Source organism: Misgurnus anguillicaudatus, chromosome 13 (assembly GCF_027580225.2).
Source record: "Misgurnus anguillicaudatus chromosome 13, ASM2758022v2, whole genome shotgun sequence".
NCBI lineage: Eukaryota > Metazoa > Chordata > Actinopteri > Cypriniformes > Cobitidae > Misgurnus > Misgurnus anguillicaudatus.
This window is the reverse complement of record NC_073349.2, coordinates 32158626-32178226: the sequence shown is the minus strand read 5'-3', so window position 1 is coordinate 32178226 and position 19601 is coordinate 32158626. Positions and strand designations below refer to the sequence as shown.

The 19601-nt window shown below is 40.1% G+C and overlaps 2 protein-coding genes across 2 annotated transcripts; one reads left to right on the top strand and one right to left on the bottom strand.

Moving 5' to 3' along the window:
* The first annotated feature begins 486 nt into the window (after positions 1 to 486).
* On the top strand, positions 487 to 12098 carry atp1b2a (ATPase Na+/K+ transporting subunit beta 2a). Its single transcript, XM_055187640.2, has 7 exons — positions 487 to 814; positions 2786 to 2914; positions 3706 to 3810; positions 5761 to 5966; positions 6278 to 6337; positions 7660 to 7755; positions 7856 to 12098. The coding sequence occupies exons 1-7, from the start codon at positions 715 to 717 to the stop codon at positions 8018 to 8020; spliced, it is 861 nt and encodes a 286-aa protein (XP_055043615.2). The 5' UTR covers positions 487 to 714; the 3' UTR covers positions 8021 to 12098.
* Positions 12099 to 12420: 322 nt separating this feature from the next.
* On the bottom strand, positions 12421 to 15575 carry gltpd2a (glycolipid transfer protein domain containing 2a). Its single transcript, XM_055187639.2, has 4 exons — positions 15192 to 15575; positions 15005 to 15075; positions 14665 to 14831; positions 12421 to 13124 (listed from the first exon to the last, which is right to left on the bottom strand). Exons 1-4 carry the CDS (start codon positions 15274 to 15276, stop codon positions 12560 to 12562), a joined length of 888 nt encoding a protein of 295 aa, XP_055043614.1. The 5' UTR covers positions 15277 to 15575; the 3' UTR covers positions 12421 to 12559.
* Positions 15576 to 19601: the final 4026 nt, after the last annotated feature.

The window sequence follows — 19601 nt, the reverse complement described above, 5'->3', positions numbered from 1 at the left end:
AGTTGATTTTTTACAGTTTGGACCTCTGTCATGTCTTATTTAATCCAGTTCCTTTATTCTGTTATTCATTCATTTAATTCTCTTGTTTTTCTGTTTTTATTATTACAGTTGTCTGACCTCTGTCTGCTTCACCTTCAGCTGTACAAAGATTTTGTGGTTTGTAATATTCTCCCTAAAGTATCAACAAGTAATAATTTCTAAACCCAAATCGTAGATGCAGACTCATTTTCGTGTGGATTTTACAGTAAGATACAGTTGACTTAGATGAACGCGTACCCTCCAACAGGTTCAGCATCACCGGTGTGTGACAGACAGACGGGCGGATGCAGACTCTGGACCAGAAGGGGGCGCGGCCTGATAAGGGCAATGGAGATGCCATTGGCTGCAGAACTGCTGATGGAGAGTGTGTATTTGTGTGTGTATATTTATGTGTGTGTGTTGGGTGGGGGAGGGAGGAGGATTTTGAAGCTTCTGTTCCGCAGTAGATTTGAGAGGGGGGGTATTACCGGGTGCGCGTGCGCTCAGCGCGTTTTTACCGCAGTATCTCTGGATTAGCGCGCGCGCTGCGGCACTCCATTCGGTTCTCAGCGAGAAAAACGAACCGACCGATTAGCAAAGAAACTGCTGTCCTGATCCATCAGCCGGTGCTGCACGAGCGTTTATTCTCCCGTTATACCGTCATAATACAGCGCGCCGCTGAGAATCTACAAGATCATGGCTAAAGAAGATGAGAAGAAGGAATCCGGAAAATGGAAGGAATTCTTCTGGAATCCGAGGACGCATGAACTGCTCGGTAGAACGGCGAGCAGCTGGGGTAAGTGACATGTAGCTCCGGTGCGCCTGATCAAACGGCGGAATATAACGGTCTGCGTGCGCACAAGCAAACCTGATGCGCGCGCCTCACCGCCGTTATATTTGAGTTATTTCGAAAGGCGCAGTGCAATGCGTCTGATCTGTGTGTGTGTGTGTGTGTGTGTGTGTGCGTGTGTGTGTGCAGCAGGCCCTTATGTGTTAAAGGACAATCTGGCGATGCTGCTGCTGTTGCGCGCTCCCGTGTAGGTGTGCGCGCTCTTGCGTGTGCGTTAAAGGTGAACGGGTGCAGATAGATACCCGAGATTTGTGCTTTTATCGGTCTCTGTGTGACTCGTTCTCATATAGGTTAAAGATGCGCATTAACTCGATCACACACGCATATGATCATTTTTTGATCGATAATCGATTGTAGGCCGATTGAGTGCGCCAGACGAGCAAGGTTATTCGGTGAGTGTCCTCCGCTCAAGCGCGCTCACGTGACATGACGGGATTTCGGTCATATCCGGAGCAGCATCATTACCATCATCCATCAGTTATATAACAATATACAGCACACACACAATACATTGTCTGTCTGTCTGTCTATCTAGTGTGTATTTAACATATCAGTAATATGACCACAAACGCCATCAAATAAATGTGTTATGTTCTGCTCATGCATTCATTAATAATGACTTTTAGCTGAGTCACTCACATTACCTTTACAAAAGTGTGTGTGTGTGTGTGTGTGTGTGTGTGTGTATGTGTGTGTGAGAGAGAGAGAGAGAGAGAGAGAGAGAGAGAGAGAGAGAGAGAGAGAGAGAGAGAGAGAGAGAGAGAGAGAGATTTAATGGCACGGTTAACCCTAAACATTTAGTAGGAAACAAGTTTACGAATAAAAAATCTGAATGTTAATGTCCCTGCAGAAGTGAAGTGATGACAGTGAGTAAATTTTTTCTGGTTAAGCAGCAGACGTTTATTAAACTCTTCATAGATGTTAACCAAAGGTGGTTTACTTTAGATAGTTCAATTTAACTTGTTTGCAGTTTGATTTGATTTAGATTTGTGTAGGTATATCTTAAACAAAATAATCCATTAAATCTTATTGATGATAGATTTTTCATATGGCTGATGTGTGTTTCTTATGGTATGTGTGCATCATTTTATGTCTGGTGACCTCACTAGCCAGCTGTCATATGTGTTACGCTATCTTGATTGGTCGAGAGCATAGATGACATCAGTGGTAGAGTAGCGAATGAGTAGAGCAGACTAATCTGATTCCCATCCCCCACTCCACCTTTTCAGAGAGAGAGAGAGAGAGAGAGAGAGAGAGAGAGAGAGAGATCAACATAAAAAACAAAGATTTAAAATAGACCAAAAATGTGTGTTAGAGAATGAGAGGATAAATAGAAGGAGAGTTTAAGTCTAAGAGGATTTTCTCACTCATCTGTCCTGACATTTGGTCAGAAAACAATCAGACACAGTGAGATAAAGAGAAGAGAAGGAAAACCAGGTGATGACATCATAACACATCTATAAACAGCTGATCATATACTGATCAATACATGATATCATAAGACTTATGATGTGAACCTCTGAAAATCACTGTATGGAAGGACAACTAACCTCAGTTAACATGTCAGGTTAGATTAGTAGCATGATTACTTGAACTCCTCAACATTAGTGAAGTTTAGGGACTGCTCACTTTAAATGCAGACCTGGAATATAAAATATTAGGGGTGGTTTCCCGGACAGGGTTTAGATTAATCCAGCATTAGGCTTTGGTTGTATTAGAACATTTGAGTAGTTTAAAATTATAATCAATACTGGTGTGCAACTTGAGACAAAACAATAGCACTGATATATGTTAGTACAAGATGTTTTAAAATTAAGGCATTTTAGTCTGGGACTAGGATAAGAAACCACCCCTTAATGTGTAGGTGTGTTTTATTATGATGTCCTTTCTTACTTTAATGTTTGTGTCTGATTTCAGGTCTGATTCTGTTGTTCTATTTGGTCTTCTATACATTTCTGGCTGGTATGTTCTGTCTCACCATGTATGTGATGCTGCTAACACTCGACGACTATCACCCTACCTGGCAGGACCGTCTGGCCACACCAGGTACACACACACACACACACACACACGCACACACACACACGCACACACACACACACACGCACACACACAGCTGAGTAGATCTTAATTTTGTAGCATTGAGCATTACAACCAATCACAGACGTGTCTATTGAGAGCATGAATGTACTGACCAATCAGAAGCATTTAAATGAAGTATCGACCAGTGAGGAATATTGGAATATCTTGTGAAAAAATGTAACATTTTATGTTTAACACGAATAATTATGACTACAATATAAAAGATAATAATCAAGAATAAATTTTAAAATGTTTTTCTTTTAAATGCTACAGGGAGTGTCTGTTTTTGATATTCATAAGATTTGATCTGATCCTACACTTCAGTTTAGAGACACTTCTGATGCTGATTTACTTCTGTGTATATATATATATATATATATATATATATATATATATATATATATATATATATATATATATATATATATATATATATATATATATATATAAAGAGACATCAGCTTTAAACTTTGTTTTTATTATTATGCATTTCAAATGAGATTATGCACTAGTTACACACATATGACACATTCAACAGTCTTTTGGTTTGTAAGTTGGCTTTTTTGCTGATGTTGATCTTGTTGGTACCAATAATACAATATATTATGGTATTATAAGTAAATGTAAGTAATTGACATAAAATACAACACGTATACATTTAAAAACATACTTTTAAAATTGGCCTTATAAAAGGTAAAACATGCCCCTGGAAGAGAAATCTTGAGCTTTAATGGATTTGTGATCCTGGTTTGTAGGTATGATGATCCGGCCTAGAGGCGACGCTCTAGAAATCATTTATAATTTGGAGCAAACTGAGAGCTGGGACAAATACGTCCAGGCGTTGGACAACTTCCTTGCACGTGAGTAAAGAAAGAGACAAAAACTGAAGTCATCTCTGTACATAATACAAACTAAACATGATTCATGCACACACTGTAAAAAATGTGCTGTAATTATGCAGCTGGTTGCCAGTAACTTACTGTAAAAGATAAAGACTGAAAAGGTTTCATGTTCATTTAACTTTGAACAAACTGTTGCCAGTAAATAACATAAATGTAAAATCTACAGCAAGTTACTGGCAGCTAGTTGCCAGTAATCCCTATTAATACAGAATTTTTTATATCAACCAATAACAAACATAACGAATACTTTACTAGATAAACACTTTTTTAAATTTTGAAGGGTGTGATCATTGTATTTTTTGTTTCATCATTCATTCACAGTCAGTGCTTTATCATTCAACTTTACCAGATTCACAAAATGCCTCTTGGCAACAAAAGATGTTGATTATGAATGTTTTTCTCGCTAAAGATATGAGACAAAGGCAGATATATCACATTAGCTTTGTTTCCATTACCCTTCAAATCGCACAAATTGACATTGCGAATTGAAAATACATCTAATGGAAACACATAAATTTGACAAAAACACATGAGGTAGTTTTTCAGGCAATTCAGAAAAGGTGTATTTCTCAAAACTGTTTATTTGCATTTTAGGTAGCCTGATGTAAGTAAGTCACATCATTATTATTTTAAGATGATGCAGTATCTACAAAAACCTCCCAGAAACACCTCAGTACATGTCTGCTCCCAACTATAAGAAGCTTTTCTTGGTATTAATGTTTGGATAAAGTAAACCAACATCAGTCGACGTGATGTTTATGATATCACGAGACAGAAAACTATCTTCAGTCACATATTATCGGTTAATGGAAACCCCGTCATAGTCTTTTAGTGCCTTATTACAGTTATTATAGTAAAAATATAAAGCATTTTTCTTTAATCAACACATATTTTAATGTTACTTTAATTAAAAAAATAGGACAAAAACAATGTTATATCAACTTTTTTAAACCAAAACTTAAAATAATAGGTTGAATTGATTTGCAAAACCAAGTTGTCTTAACGTTGTGCTGTTTTTGTACAGTAATTTGAGTAATATATTTCTTTATTACTACAATAAAATTTTCATTACAAAATACTGTAAGGGATCACCATAAACCCTTCTTTCTGAATATTTTAAGAATAAAACTGATTGGGTATTGTAGTTGTTAATAAGAGATCATATAGGTTGAGTCTTTTAGTATTATTGATGTTGTTTTATTTCTGTAAAGTCATCCTTCGGATGAAAACATGTTCAGTTTTCTCTCTCTTCTAATGATGTCATTAGTGTGCATGTCAAATAGAGAGTTTCTGTGAAAAATCAATTTCATACAATCATTGATAGAGTCAGTCATGAAGTACTGAGTTAGCAGTAGACTACACAGAGTTAAACTTAAAGTTGAACTTAAACATGCATGTTTTTGAGAGACTTTGAGTACAGTCAACTTAATGCTTTGAGTCACATTTGAACATTCATACACTGAAAAAAAAAACATAAAAAATAAAACACTGTTTTACTTTTTAGTTTATAAAATGTATTGTTTAATTTAAGGAAAGTCAATCAATTTCAACTTACAATTTTAAGTGACAATTACTTAAGAAATTTAAGCCAATACAAAAAGTCAAAACATTGTCATGTGTGTCAAAATATGTGTTCGGCACGTCATGTGAACCTACAGTATGGGTCGTGTCCAAATACATGCCTGCTGCAGATGCTTCAAAGGGCTTTATGATAAACCAGATTTTCACTTGTCTTGAGAGATGTGAGCGTCTTTTTTTATCATAAACTCGTTTGATGGATATGCATCAGGCATGTACCCTGCCATTATATGCAATGCACATAGGTTCACATGAACACACATGTTGACTCTCCACTGAATGTTTTGTATTTCTTTGCCGGTCTGAAGAGCGTTTCTCTTTTCCTTGCACCGTATAATAACTCTCAGCAGGTGATGAATAATGACGCCTGCACACCCGATAAGTATTTCATTCAAGAGGACAGCGGAGAGGTTCGCAACAACCCCAAACGTTCCTGCCAGTTCAACCGCACCATTCTGGATGCCTGTTCCGGACTCAATGACCACACTTACGGTTACGAGGATGGCCAACCCTGCGTGCTCATCAAACTTAACCGGGTAACCGGCCAATCGCAGCACAGATCACTCGTAACACCAGCAGTTTACAATATATGAGATTATATGAGGGATTATTGCTTCCCAAATCTTATCACAAAGAACACAACGAAGGCAGCTGTGTTGTTTTCAGATTCAGTGATGAGTACGATTTAAACACGGCTGCTTAGACACGTAAAGAACTGAGAAATGCAGAGAGATCACCAGCTGTCACTCATCCACTCATTTCAATAGTTAAACATGCTGAATGTATGCAATCTTGCTTCTCACTTGATCTGGTATAGAGATTTAATGAATCATGAAAACTCTTACAGGTTATTGGAATGTTGCCTGGGAAGGAAGGACAAACTCCATATGTCACATGTGGAGCAAAGGTAAGAGAAACTTAACAGTCATGAAGAGTCATGAAATCATTGATCTTTTACATTTGTTTACTAAATGCATTCATCTGCACTCAGAAATACAAAGAAGGCGATGAGTGGGTAAGACAAATAAAGGTGTAGACTAGTCTGCTGTATACTTAGTGGTCGTTATGCCCTAACCTTTAGTCCACTACACTAGTAAAGCACACACCCAGATCTACTGCACACGCTAGACTAATGCTGTGTCCACAGATCACATACGTCAAAATCTTCTTACTTCATAGACTTAAAAGTTAACTCTTTCTCCGCCAGCAGCAACATTTTTTTATGATTTTCACAAAAGTTGAATGCCTTCAAAAAAATGTTCTTCTTTAAATATATAAACATACAATATATCAAATGAAAGAACAGACGCTCTGCTTTCAAACAAAAAAACCCACAAACGTTTCATCCTATTTTCAGTTGTTCTCTTTTTATCACCTCTTAAAATTTTGAGCAAAAAGCTGAGATAATTGTATTTTTGTAAAGGAATTTTGTTGGAGATCAGATTCAAAGAGATGATCAAAACATACACAGAGGTTGCTTCTCAATATGTTTCCTCGCTCACCATCATGTAGGACATCTCACCGTGAGGAACGAGGAGTGAGGAGACTTTCTGAGGAGTCATGAGCAAAGATATACAAGTGTATATATATGGAAGTGTTTTATCAACTAAACCTAAATGTAGACTCATTTCAGACAGTATATTTAATATCTATATACAGTAAATGATCAGTGCTATAGATGCATATATTACTTTTACTGCTCATGTAAGAATGACTTTATTTGAATGTATTGAGACTATAAACTCAAATGTGTCTTTAACTTTATTTTTAAGTGCATTTATGAACTTTATAAAGAGAGTGAGGATACGCGTTTTACTTAATACTTCGTCCACTCCGTCCTCACGGCTTTCCTCGCTTGCATCCTATGAGGGTGGAGCTAAGAAAGGAAGCAAGGATGCACAAATAACAATTGAAAAGCGCACAGTTTTTACTGTGTTTGGATCAGTGGATGCTTCAGTGTTTTATAAGTTTGGTAAGAGTGCCACCTAGTGGATAATAGCAGAAATATAGATTGATGTAAAATCTTGCTAGGGAAGCGTTATTGGCAGGGAAGCGTTTTCTGTTCATTGATAAGGTAACTCGTCAATGGCGGGGAAAGAGTTAATCATTGTAGCACCTTAGATGCTTTAAAGTTTCCACAGTGCTGCTCTTCCTAACATTGATCTCTGATACTGAACCTGTCACGCTGTTTCTATTGGATATATGTGACATCTTCATCAATCTCTGCAGAAGGAAGACAGCGACACCATTCATGAGATTAAATTCTTTCCTCCGAATGGAACCTTCAACCTCATGTACTACCCATACTACGGCAAAAAAGCACAGGCAAGACACACACGCACACATGCTTTCAAACACTTTACACACTGCAAATGTGAGTCATTATAAATGTGTGTAACTCTAATGTGTGTGTGTGTGTGTGTAGGTGAATTATTCTCAACCTCTGGTAGCAGTGAAGTTTGTGAACATCTCTATGAACACAGACGTCAACGTGGAGTGTAAAATCAACTCCAACACCATCACTCAATTCAGCGAGCGAGATAAGTTTGCTGGCCGTATCACCTTTAAACTGCGCATCAACAAAAAGTAGAACAACCATCTGTGGACCACACAAACACACACACATCTACTTACACAAACAAACACAAACACAGTAACATAAACATGAGAGGAGATTTCAGGAGGCATCATTCATATCAAAGTATTCGGTGTTTTTAGCCGTCCCAATATTCCTGTCTACACAATGAATTCTGAGTGTATGTGTGTGTGTGTGTGTGTGTGTGTGTGTGTGTGTGTGTGTGTGTGTGTGTGTGCGCGTGTACATACTTGTGAGTTTTGAGTAATCTCTTGACTGATATTGCTGTAGAGAGCTGAAGGAAAACATCATGGAGTTTCTCATGAAGAATACTGAAATCAATCATTAACAATGAGCTGAATATGAATGAATCTGAAGAACTGAAGTCTTGCTCACATTTTACCCCCAAATCACTAGAAATAAGACGTTTATCGTAAAGAAAATGATGCCTGTTAGAAGACCAATAATATATTTACCACACACAGCCCGTCACTATAATGCATGAAAGAGGTTCATTCAATGAAGAGTATTTATATATCATAATAGTATTTGCATTTGTACAGACTTTTTATTTATCCTGAACAATAAAACGTTTTAAGAACCGATGTAACAACAAGTATTATGCCATTAACTCTTGTGAAACATCACTAATCCTCAGGGTCTGACAGACTTCATTTGCTTTATTGGCAGATCGTGTATAAAATCATTTGTTGTTTTGGGTGGTAAAATGTTTTTCTGAGATTCATTTATTGAGTTTATAATGATGATGGATTAGTGGATGAATTGTTTAAGACTAAATTCTGATGATCTGAATGAAGGATGAGATGATCAAATATTATCCACAGATGATTGGATCAATAAATAGAGCCATAGTAGTAATATCAACAGTAACACTGTAAATTAATGTCTGTCACGGAGAAAAACTAAATTTTCTCTACTATTCCAATATTTGTATTATTTATTTATTTATTTATTTATAATGGTATATTTATGTTGTTATTCGTTTATTTATTTGTTTATGAATGATTTGAATTGTGGTTTTTATTTGTTTTTCTATGACAAAGTTTGTGAGAAAATATTTTTTACCACTGTAACACACACACACACACACACACACACACACTTTGGCTGTTTCTCAATTCCAAGAACGCGAAGAACGGACTTGCGTCCTCGTGGAGATCGGTCTTGCCAGGCGACCTTGGAAGAACGAACTCGGAAGTTTTGCCGCAATGACTTCTGGGGCGTAAAGCGATTTCAGCAAGTCTGCACTCGATGCATCCTCGATATCAAGAACACATCCGGGTATTTTCATGCGTCCTCTGTCCTTGCGTTCTTGAGAATTGGAATGAACTTCGACCGTTAATGATGACGTAGAGCGAGGACACGAGGACGCAAGATCGCTGAAGAACGCATATTGAGAAACAGCCACTGTGTCTGATTGGCTGCTGTTCTGCACATGCTCAGACTGCACTCAACGACTGAAACCATGAGCCAATGAGCTTCAAGCTGCACCATATCACGTCAACGTTTATTTCGCAATTCGTTTGCCAAATTGTTAAATGACTGATAATTGATTCGCTTGGGAAAGGTCTGACATCCATTTAAGTGTGTACACAGCAATACCTTACGGTCCACGTGTGTATGTTAATACTTGTAAATAATGACGAATCTGAGGTGGTTAATGAAGTGAAAATTTGCCAAGCCAATATTTACTAATCTAGATGACAGAACAAGCGTGTTTTTCATTTTTTACTTGTTTGTTTAGAGCACATCATGGGTTAGCTGTACTTTAGCACCCATTAGCACAGCTAATATATGACGTGAACGTTAGCTGCATATCTCTCTCCAAACTTTGCGTTGTATCTTACCTTTCGTAGAATTTTGATCATGTGATTTGACATTTGGATGTTTAAGAAGATTTCTGTTGAATGGATGTAACCTACCACCCATCAGATTTACGGGCAGGTTAGCGAAGAGTCGTGTAGTCAGATGGTTAATTAGCGTAGCGCTTATTAGCGAATCACAAGCCTGCTATCAGCTGTGTTTCTATTGGCCCTTCAAATTGCGCAAACGTAATAACGAATCAAGGTGGCTTTTTAAGCAATTTGAAAAAGAATATATGGCAAAACTGCAAGGTCACCTGACAAGCGTAAAAGTCACGTGATTAATTAGTTGTAGAAAAAGACCGAAGAGGTGTGTTCAACTTTTTACGTGGCGTTACAAGCGCGTGGCATCAAAATACCCTCCACGGCTCTGTGTGCTTTCCAATCGCTCTCTTTGTATTTTGATGTCATCAGCGTGTCGGTCTGCACGGCGCTGTATGAAGTCGAGCACACCCGTCGTCATGATTTTGGGAATGATTTAGCACGAGACAGCAAAATGATGTTTTAGCGGCATGCACTGTAAGGAAAATCCGTAGAAATTGCAGCTGGGTTGCCGGTGATTTACCGTGGATTTGAGTTTGTGTTGTTTACTGGCAACATTTTGTTCAAAGTTAAATGAACATTTAACATTTACAAGTCTTTGTCTTTACAGAGTAAAACTAGAAAAACAGCATCAGGCGGAGCATTCTGGGAAACAAAATCTGAAGCAAAAAACCGAAAAAGGTTGATGATGATTTCTGGTTCCCAGAATGCTTTGCATGAGGGTGTTATTGTATGGTTTTATTCTGTAAAGAGTTAAGATTTATTTAACTTTGAACAAACTCTTGCCAGTAAATAACGTGGGTGTGAATCTGCGGTGAATTGCCGGCAACCCAGCTGCAATAACATTGAAATTTTTACGGACTTTTTTTACAGTGTAACATTGGTTGGCAATAGTTTTTTGTTGATATTCAGAAAAATAGTCTAAAGTTTTGTGAAAATCTGTAATGGAAACGCAGCAAGTGATGTGCGGCCGGCCTGTCTGTGTGTTTTTTACAATCCCTGATTTTGCCCCGAGTTGTGAATGTGTTGTGATTATCTTTAGTTACTGCCACAGTGTTGTGCGTTCAAAACGTTTGAGGGTGCATGTTAGAAACGTGTGGAAAAAAGACATTTTCAATTGAGCATCACCGGTCCATCCGTCGCACATCTGCACAGAATCGACGGCCTGATGTTCGATGTTTACACATAGCAGTGACTACTAACTAGATTAGTGGCGTGCTAAACCTACGCTGCCCTCTGTACGTTTACCAAGATCTACTCTACGTGAACGCTTTACGTCACAGAACAGATTTTCTATGTTTGTAAGATACGCTAAATCGAATTATTGCACATTCTTTTTCACTTCTGTTCTTAGACGCTGCAGCGATGCATTTCTTTCTTTAACATATGTTTACTCGATAGTCATTTTTGTCAGATTTAGACTTACATATCACTACGGCAACAGAAGGAGTGATGTCATAAACATGCGAAACACTGTAACACCACGATGTCATGGATGATTCTTAGCGTTGACGATGAGGTTCTTTACGATACGGCAACATTAAATGACATACTGTACGCTTTCAATGAACACGTTTCTTAATACTACCTGTTGTTCATTGTTCGTTCATCATTTTTCGACTGATGTTGCTGTTAGTTAGTTAGTAGAGATAAACCACAGTCAATGAATGCTGTAATGATATATGATTAGTTGTAAGTTCGAATGAACTATTGGGTTAACTAATGTTAATCTGCAGAAGTGTTACAGGAATACAGTTTTGCTTTTGATAATATCACTGAAAGACATACACAAACACACACACACACAAACACACACTTACACAACATCAATAGCTTTACACAAAAACAGTTCAGCTTTTGTCTTTGTCTGTGTTTTCTTCAAACCAATAACTGGCTCCACGCTCGCCGCTTTGATTCACGCTGGATGAATTGAAAAGCTCATAATCTCTGATTTCTCATCTGTCCATCATAGTGACACAGTGTATTTTTTCTTTCATCACTCTCTGTACAAACACTGCTCAGAAAATCTAGATGTATCTTAAGAAATAGCCTGAATATACTGTTATATATTGCCTGACATGAAAATTGTGAAACTTATATTGGAAAAAGAAATGATTATCATTATAAATGAAAAACAGTAAATAAAAACATTTTGTGTTTAACAAACAGTCCGTGTCTGTGTTTTTGAAAATGTTGTATACACTTTGTTTAGCAGCGGAGGACAGAATTACGCTTTGCAACTCCACAAAACAGCTTGAACACTTTGAGTCTTTGAAATGAACACTGAAAGATGAGAGTTGTGTGTTTGCATCCAAAAATCAATAAAAGACTAAACTTTACCCCTAATAAATGTGAGGCCTATTTTTAGAGACATTTATCTTTTTATTATTACACTAACATCACATTCACTTTATTGTTACAAATCATTTGATTTTAATCGCACCTAATAAATAAGATTAAAGTTTTTGAAGATTTTGTGAGGAAAATGTGTCATGGTTTAATTTTTATTAATTATCATGAATGATCTTAAAAACTGCCTTCATTTATTTACACAAAATATAATCTTATGCTTCACGCTGCAGATCTGTTTGTGTGTGTGTGTGTGTGTGTGTGTGTGTGTGTGTGTGTGTTACGGTAGGTCCAGCATGTTCCTGAGGTTCAGTTCTCTCTCTGTCCTGTGGTGAATTTCTCGGATGGCTGTGATGATGATGTTGATTACAGGCTCCGCCTCCTCGCGTCTGCGCACACACACCAGCTGCAGGAACACGCCTCGGTCGGGCATGGACTGGAACACAAGTTCGGCGGCTCGCTGGACAAACCAGGGGTGATGCGGCGCTAGAACCTGCAGGTACGCCTCCCGACACAGATCACCCATGCTCCGCTCATCAGGCTCTGTCCCCAACTTTTCCAGCAGCAGCTGTAACCATAGCAATGAGCGATGGAGACGCAGCAGAGTTCGACTTCCTGAGTCTGTCTGTCTGTCAAAGGAAACCACGCCCCTCTCCAGCTCCGCCTCCAGCATAGACCGTACAGAGTGGTAGGCGTGTTGATCTGTGCGCTGAGGATTATGGGAAGGTTGTATGACGCTTCTCTGATGTGCAGATTCTTCCTGCGAGAGTTGTCGGATGAGTGTAATCTTCTCTTCAACCTTGTAAGTGAAAAAACCCACCAGTGGACCCAAAGACTCCATAAACCTGCAAAACAACACAACATCAGTTATCATGTGTGTGTGTGTGTGTGTGTGTAAACTTCAATCTGTCTTTAAACAAAGAATATTCTTTGGATAGCTGACCCAAGAAAACATGACCACAATTACAGACTCTACATTTACACAACAATGTAGTGAGTTTGGGAAAATGTACATGCACACAACAACACTCTCAAAAAGATCTGCGCTTAAACAAACGACTAAAACTGCTGTATTATGTTTGCCAGTCCAGTAGATGGCGATGTTACTTTGTAAAGAAACACTACATGTCTGTGCACATATATGCATTCTTCTACCGAGCGATAAATACAAACAATCAAGACTACGAAAGCATCGATCATTTTTGCTTTGATGGGCGGTGAAGTGACCCTGGACTTTAAAGCACCAAAATTTTGTAAACTTTGTTGGAGAAGCGATAATGAACTCAATATCTTGAGCAGCCCAAACACAGTCCTGTAGGCCTCCACTGTTGTCTCGCACGTCTATAGTCTGAATTAACACATGCGCATGACGTCACCGTTACCACAGATTACTCTTTGTAGTTTGCACGGAGATGACACGGCATCGTTTAAAAAACTTCAAAACCCATCTTCAAAAGTTTGTATTTTCAGGGGCCCAAAGCACTGTTGTCGTGTAAATGAACAGCCAAACCGCATGAAAACTTCCAGTTTCAGTTGAAAACACTGTCATGTAATTGCACACAAATTAAAGAAAAATGTTTAAACCCATTCAACAAAATGACACAGTAACATGCATACACTGTGAGGTACGTCAACTACCACCATGACAGAAGAATGACGAGTTTGCAGCCCCTAAAATAGTCCCCTGCTATTGAAAGTTACCAAGGGGACTATTTTCAGCTGCTGCGTAATATCATTGCGCCTCCTGCAGCCATGTTACGACAGCAAAGTCCTTGATTATTACGCCAGAATGAAATTATAGTTTAGCCATATCTTCCTAAAAAATCACAACTTTTAATTTTTCTGTCTGTCTTAGACTTAGTACACTTAACTACAGAAGAGTCAAGTTTTAAATAGGAAAAATATCCAAACTCTTTGGTTATTTTTGAGCATGATGCTAATGGTCTAATCAGATTCAATGGATTGTGCAAAGCTATGCTAAAAGTGCTAGCGCCAGACCCCGAGATCAGCTGAATGGATTCTAAAACTGTAAAAATCAAATGTTTAACTCTAGGGGAGCTGGAAAATGAGCATATTTTAAAAAGTGAAGTGTCCCTTTAACATTGTACCAAATGACAAGACTGACTTAGTACTCTTATAAAACCAGATATAACTTTTACAGGCACAATTTATAAATTAGTTTAAATAAAATCTAAATCAGAAAGCAACACGATTAGTGCCTGTAAACGCCTTTATAAAACTATTCAAATCCATCAATTAATAAAGTGAATGCATTAAAATGGGAGATATTTTGGCAACACAGCATAAAAGATGCAGAAATATGAATATGCAGATGTAGTTAATATGATAACTATCAAGTCTAGGTGATTTTTATGAGAATTATACTTAATCAGTTCATCCCAGCAGAGCAGGTACGGTTCCAACAGAACGTCAGAGGCGGGGCCGAGGGCGGAGTTTAGATGGTGGAGGAGGCGGGACGCTTGGAACTTCTGTCCAACACACTCTTTGATGACATCACTTCCTGGATACACATCATTGGTAACAGCAGCAGGCTGAATGATTTGGAGAGAAAGAGGGAGTCAATAAAGCCATGATGATTGATGTTTGTGATCAGATTTAACCAAGAAAAAACACAGCAGTGCTAGAAACTACAACACACAAGAACTTTGACATAAATGAACAACTCAAGTGTGTGTGTGTTGTTGTGTTGTTGTTGTGTTCTCACCTCTTTAGTTGCTCTGTAGACACTCAGACACGGCTGTAATGAACGGTCACAGCTCGCAAACTTTCCTTGAGCTACGCCGAAGATCAGAGAAAACACAGAGAAAGAGAGATCAGTTACTCAAGCACGTGTGTGTGTGTGTGTGTGTGTGTGTGTGTGTGTGTGTGTGTGTGTGTGTGTGTGTACTTACGCAGCCACAGTGAGCTCACAAACAGCACTAAACACAAAGAGACTGAGGTGAGTACACACTGAAACAGACGAGATCTCCTTCTCATCGTAATGACGTCTCACAACACCGCCGGCTTTCTGCTTCTCTCTTTCTAATCCACCTATTGAAGAATCTCAAAACTCAAATCAGTGCGTGACCTTTGAACCCCTTCACGTCTATCAGTGATTGTGTAAGCAGATGTTTGTGTCGCATTCACATCTGAACTGAAAATCATTTTCAAACTGAATTTAAATGAACAAAAAAATTAAAAGAAATACCCATGAACATGATATCAGACTCATATGAAGTTTTTTGTTTCCAGAAACATTACAACATTAGTTGCACTTAAACTTTACTACTGAAACAGCCGTGGCATCACCAGATGTTTGACTCAACTCATGGTTAGTTAGCACAGTTATGAACAGTTGTACACATACAAATACTCAATTTGATGGAATGAAATAGTAATGTTTAGTAGTGATGTTTTATTAAAGTTACACACAGACACACACACATTTCAATTCTTTATTTAAACCACAATTTTACACACAGGATTCAAATATTTATCCGAGGTGAAGATGTGTACAAAAAACATTACATGTGCCACACATCCAGGCTATTCAATGTTCGGTGTAACTAGTGTGGGAAAATAATTCATTGTTTTTATCTTTTTGTTCATCATGTTTGACAGCAAAACCAAGTAACACTGTCCTCTAATGATAATGTAAGTGGGTTCGTGTCTCATTTTAATATGAAGGAAATTGACCAGGTAACTACTCTGGTACCTATTTGTAGTCGAAATGTAACATACATTTCAAATTTGGTGCTTATTTGACCAAGAAAAGGGGTGTTTGTAGTCTCACTCCCTCAACAAAGATATTGGACTTTTTGCTTTCAATGATGCAAAATGATGATTTTTACATCATTGAAAGAAGGAAGTACAACACTGAAATCTGTATTTCTCCCGTCTCAGCGGAATCTGAGTAAATGATGCACAACCATTCAAAAACATGACTGGGGTTCTAACTATACAAAGATTAATGCAAATGGGTGAAGTGTCCCTTTAAGTTGGTGGCCTTTTGCTTATGCTTGGGCCAAGGGTCTGAGTCAAAGGTGTGAACTTATTTCTATGATAATGAAATAGTCTGAGTAAGACAGTGTAATGTTGATGGGATTAAGGGTTGGTGAAACTCCATGATTGGTGGCAGGGTTACTTCTTTTCAATGCTTTTTTAAGTTAAGTGCTTTGTTTTCCATTTAGGGGACTGCAAGGTAAGGCCAGACCTGGTGACTGCAGCTCCCGAGCTCGATGTTCTGATTTAAAGTTCACTTTCTGCAATAAAGACTACTGCTCGAGGAAATCCAAGTCTCCCGGGGCCTCATTTATAAAGCGTGCGTACGCACAGATTTTATCGTAAAGTTTGCGTACTCAAAAATCCACGGCTTTGATGTGGAAAAGTGCTTAGCACAATGTCAGGGTCTGAGCAGACGTACGCACTTTTGCTTGTCTGATTGCTGCAGCTTTTTGGAAAATAAGCCATTCTTGCTGTTTGAAATTGGGTTTAAACACTGACAAGTGCTCTTTTATATGTCTATGATATTAATTTGGCATTGTTTAAAGAAGGAGATCTGAAACTGCTCTGCTGCGCGTGTCACAAGCCAGGGGCTGGCTGCTAGTGGTTAAGCCACGCCCCTTCTCAATTTCCACCTCGAGGAGGTCCCCAAAACCAACCCAATGACCAAACAACAACGAGGAACAGGTAAGTATAAAAAAAATAGTCTTTATTTATTTAAATATTTAAAATGTACTGGGAATTGGGGAAAGGGGAAATTAAAACTAATGTCCGGCTCTGCCCTCCAGGGGGCCACGAGCAGTGAGTGACTGGGGGTGGGGATAACGTCGGGGAACGGGCTCCCGCCTCTGATTCCCTCTGCCCGTGGCGCGCTCCTCTTCCTTCCTGGAGGCAGAAATAAATCAAAGTCAGTGTTGATGTAGACTTGTTTGTATCCGTGTACCTGTGGCTAGCTCGAGGCGGTTCGCCGCCTGTCTCACACAGCTCCTCGCTGGTCGACTCGCTTTCCTTCCCTGTTCTCTCTTTCTCCACAGATGACTGCTGGGACACAAAAGCACAATGAATCGGTCTCCAATGGTTCTCTCACCTCTGCGCTGACTACAGCGTTCGGTAGGTAAGGCTCTCTTCACAGTTCGGTACCTCAGTGTTCACGCTGGTTCTCTCTCTCTCTCCACAGATGACTGCTGGGACACAAAGGCACAATGAATCGGTCTCCAATGGTTCTCTCACCTCTGCGCTGACTACAGCGTTCGGTAGGTAAGGCTCTCTTCACAGTTCGGTATCTCAGTGCTCACGCTGGTTCTCTCTCTCTCTCCACAGATGACTGCTGAGACACAAAGGCACAATGAATCGGTCTCCAATGGTTCTCTCACCTCTGCGCTGACTACAGCGTTCGGTAGGTAATGCTCTCTTCACAGCTCGGTATCTCAGTGTTCACGCTGGTTCTCTCTCTCTCTCCACAGATGACTGCTGGGACACAAAGGCACAATGAATCGGTCTCCAATGGTTCTCTCACCTCTGCGCTGACTACAGCGTTCGGTAGGTAATGCTCTCTTCACAGCTCGGTATCTCAGTGCTCACGCTGGTTCTCTCTCTCTCTCCACAGATGACTGCTGGCTCCCACTTCGAGGTAGGTATGGCTCTCTGCACAGCTCTCACGGCACACTCCTCTTCCCTGTTGAGTTGGCAGGTTTTAACAGGTTATGCTTCATGTAACAGGGTGGCGGACTTACGATGGCTGGCTACGCGATGCGTCAACTGGACAGTGGTCTTTCCTAGGTGGCGCCGGGGGCCGAAACCCTCTCGGCGAGCTCGTTGGTCCACAGAGGGGCGAGAACGTCACGCCGGCACACCGGGTCGAGCGCTGCCCTTTCCTCGAGACCCGTTGGTCGATCGAAAACTGGACCGGGGCGCCCTCTCGTTGAGACCTCGGGGCGGCGGATCTCCTTCGCCTCAAGCTCTGCGATGATGAAAAGAAGACACAGGTAAGGTAGCAATAATACAGATAATACTCACGCACCGTCAATAGCACAGTTCTTCACCGCCACTCATAAACTCAAGTCCGCCGAGCGCCTAGCTGGGAAAATACTTCGAGATGCCACTTCGTGATTTTTAAGACTGAAACACACTCACAGCATAATCATGTACAGGTCTTACTCTAGGACCATAGTTCCTCTTTACCGTCTCTGAAGCGAGTGACTGGAGGCGGGGGCTACGTCGGACAAGACAACAGCAATCCCACTGCCAGACACAGCATTACACAGCACCACTTCAAGTGAAAATTTCTACATCCAAGACTCACCCACCACTCAGTGCACACAATAGACGCCCGTCTTCCTTTCCTTCACTCTGGACGGAAATATGGAGATGTTAACTCGGCCTAGTGTTTGTATTTCGTCACTGGAGCTGTTTCACACAAAGGCCCTTCGGCTCACCCACCGCGCTGGCTCAGGGGTAGGGCCGTCCGCTCTCTTTTGGGAACACTCAGAGATATACAGGTCAAATACATACACAATACTTCTGTAAGAAGATTCCGTTACTCACAACTGTTGTATTTTCTTTGTCCTAGATTGACTTCACGCTGTAATAGTTCCAAATGCACAGACAGGGCGTTTTCCAGCCGCCAACACTACTCTTCCATAAACGTATACTCACAACGGTGCGTCTTTTCTCCCTTCGTTGCTTTCCTCCAAGGTCAGTATTCGTTTACTTCGTTTACTTCGTTTACCTTTAAGGTCTTCGGTATGTTCCTTCACGTAAATCTATAATCCAGAACGAGAGAGAGAGAGCAATACAGCAGTCCAAAATAGTGTACCAGGTGAGCCCAACTCAGCGCTACGGTCCACACCAACAACAGGAATAATCGACCCAAACTGTGTTTCAAAACTGATCTAAAATACTCTCCTGAGTGTTGTTCTCGCCCAATCACCCGGCGCTCCTCTTGATAACTCTCAGCTGCATGTAATTCGGCTGATTACAGCGTTCGCGGCGCTACCGGATGTCCGGTGTTTTCTTTTACCGGTCCGGGCGGAAACATCCGGGCGGAACCAAACTTGCCCAATTTTTGGTTCCGCCTAAAAGATCGTCACTCCTGTGACATCCTCCCCCGCCAATGCATTCTAGTCCCTGGAATGCCTCGGCGTTGTCCACTCACCGTACCGGGCAGGGGGGCGTCCTCGGCTCTCCCGTTGGGAGCGTCTCACGGGTGAATCGGGTTCGACTGGTTCGGGTACTACCTCTGGTTGCATCTGAGCCACCGGGGGTTCAACCGGCTCCGGTACCAACTCAGGCGGTATCTGGGCCACTGGGGGTTCAGCTGG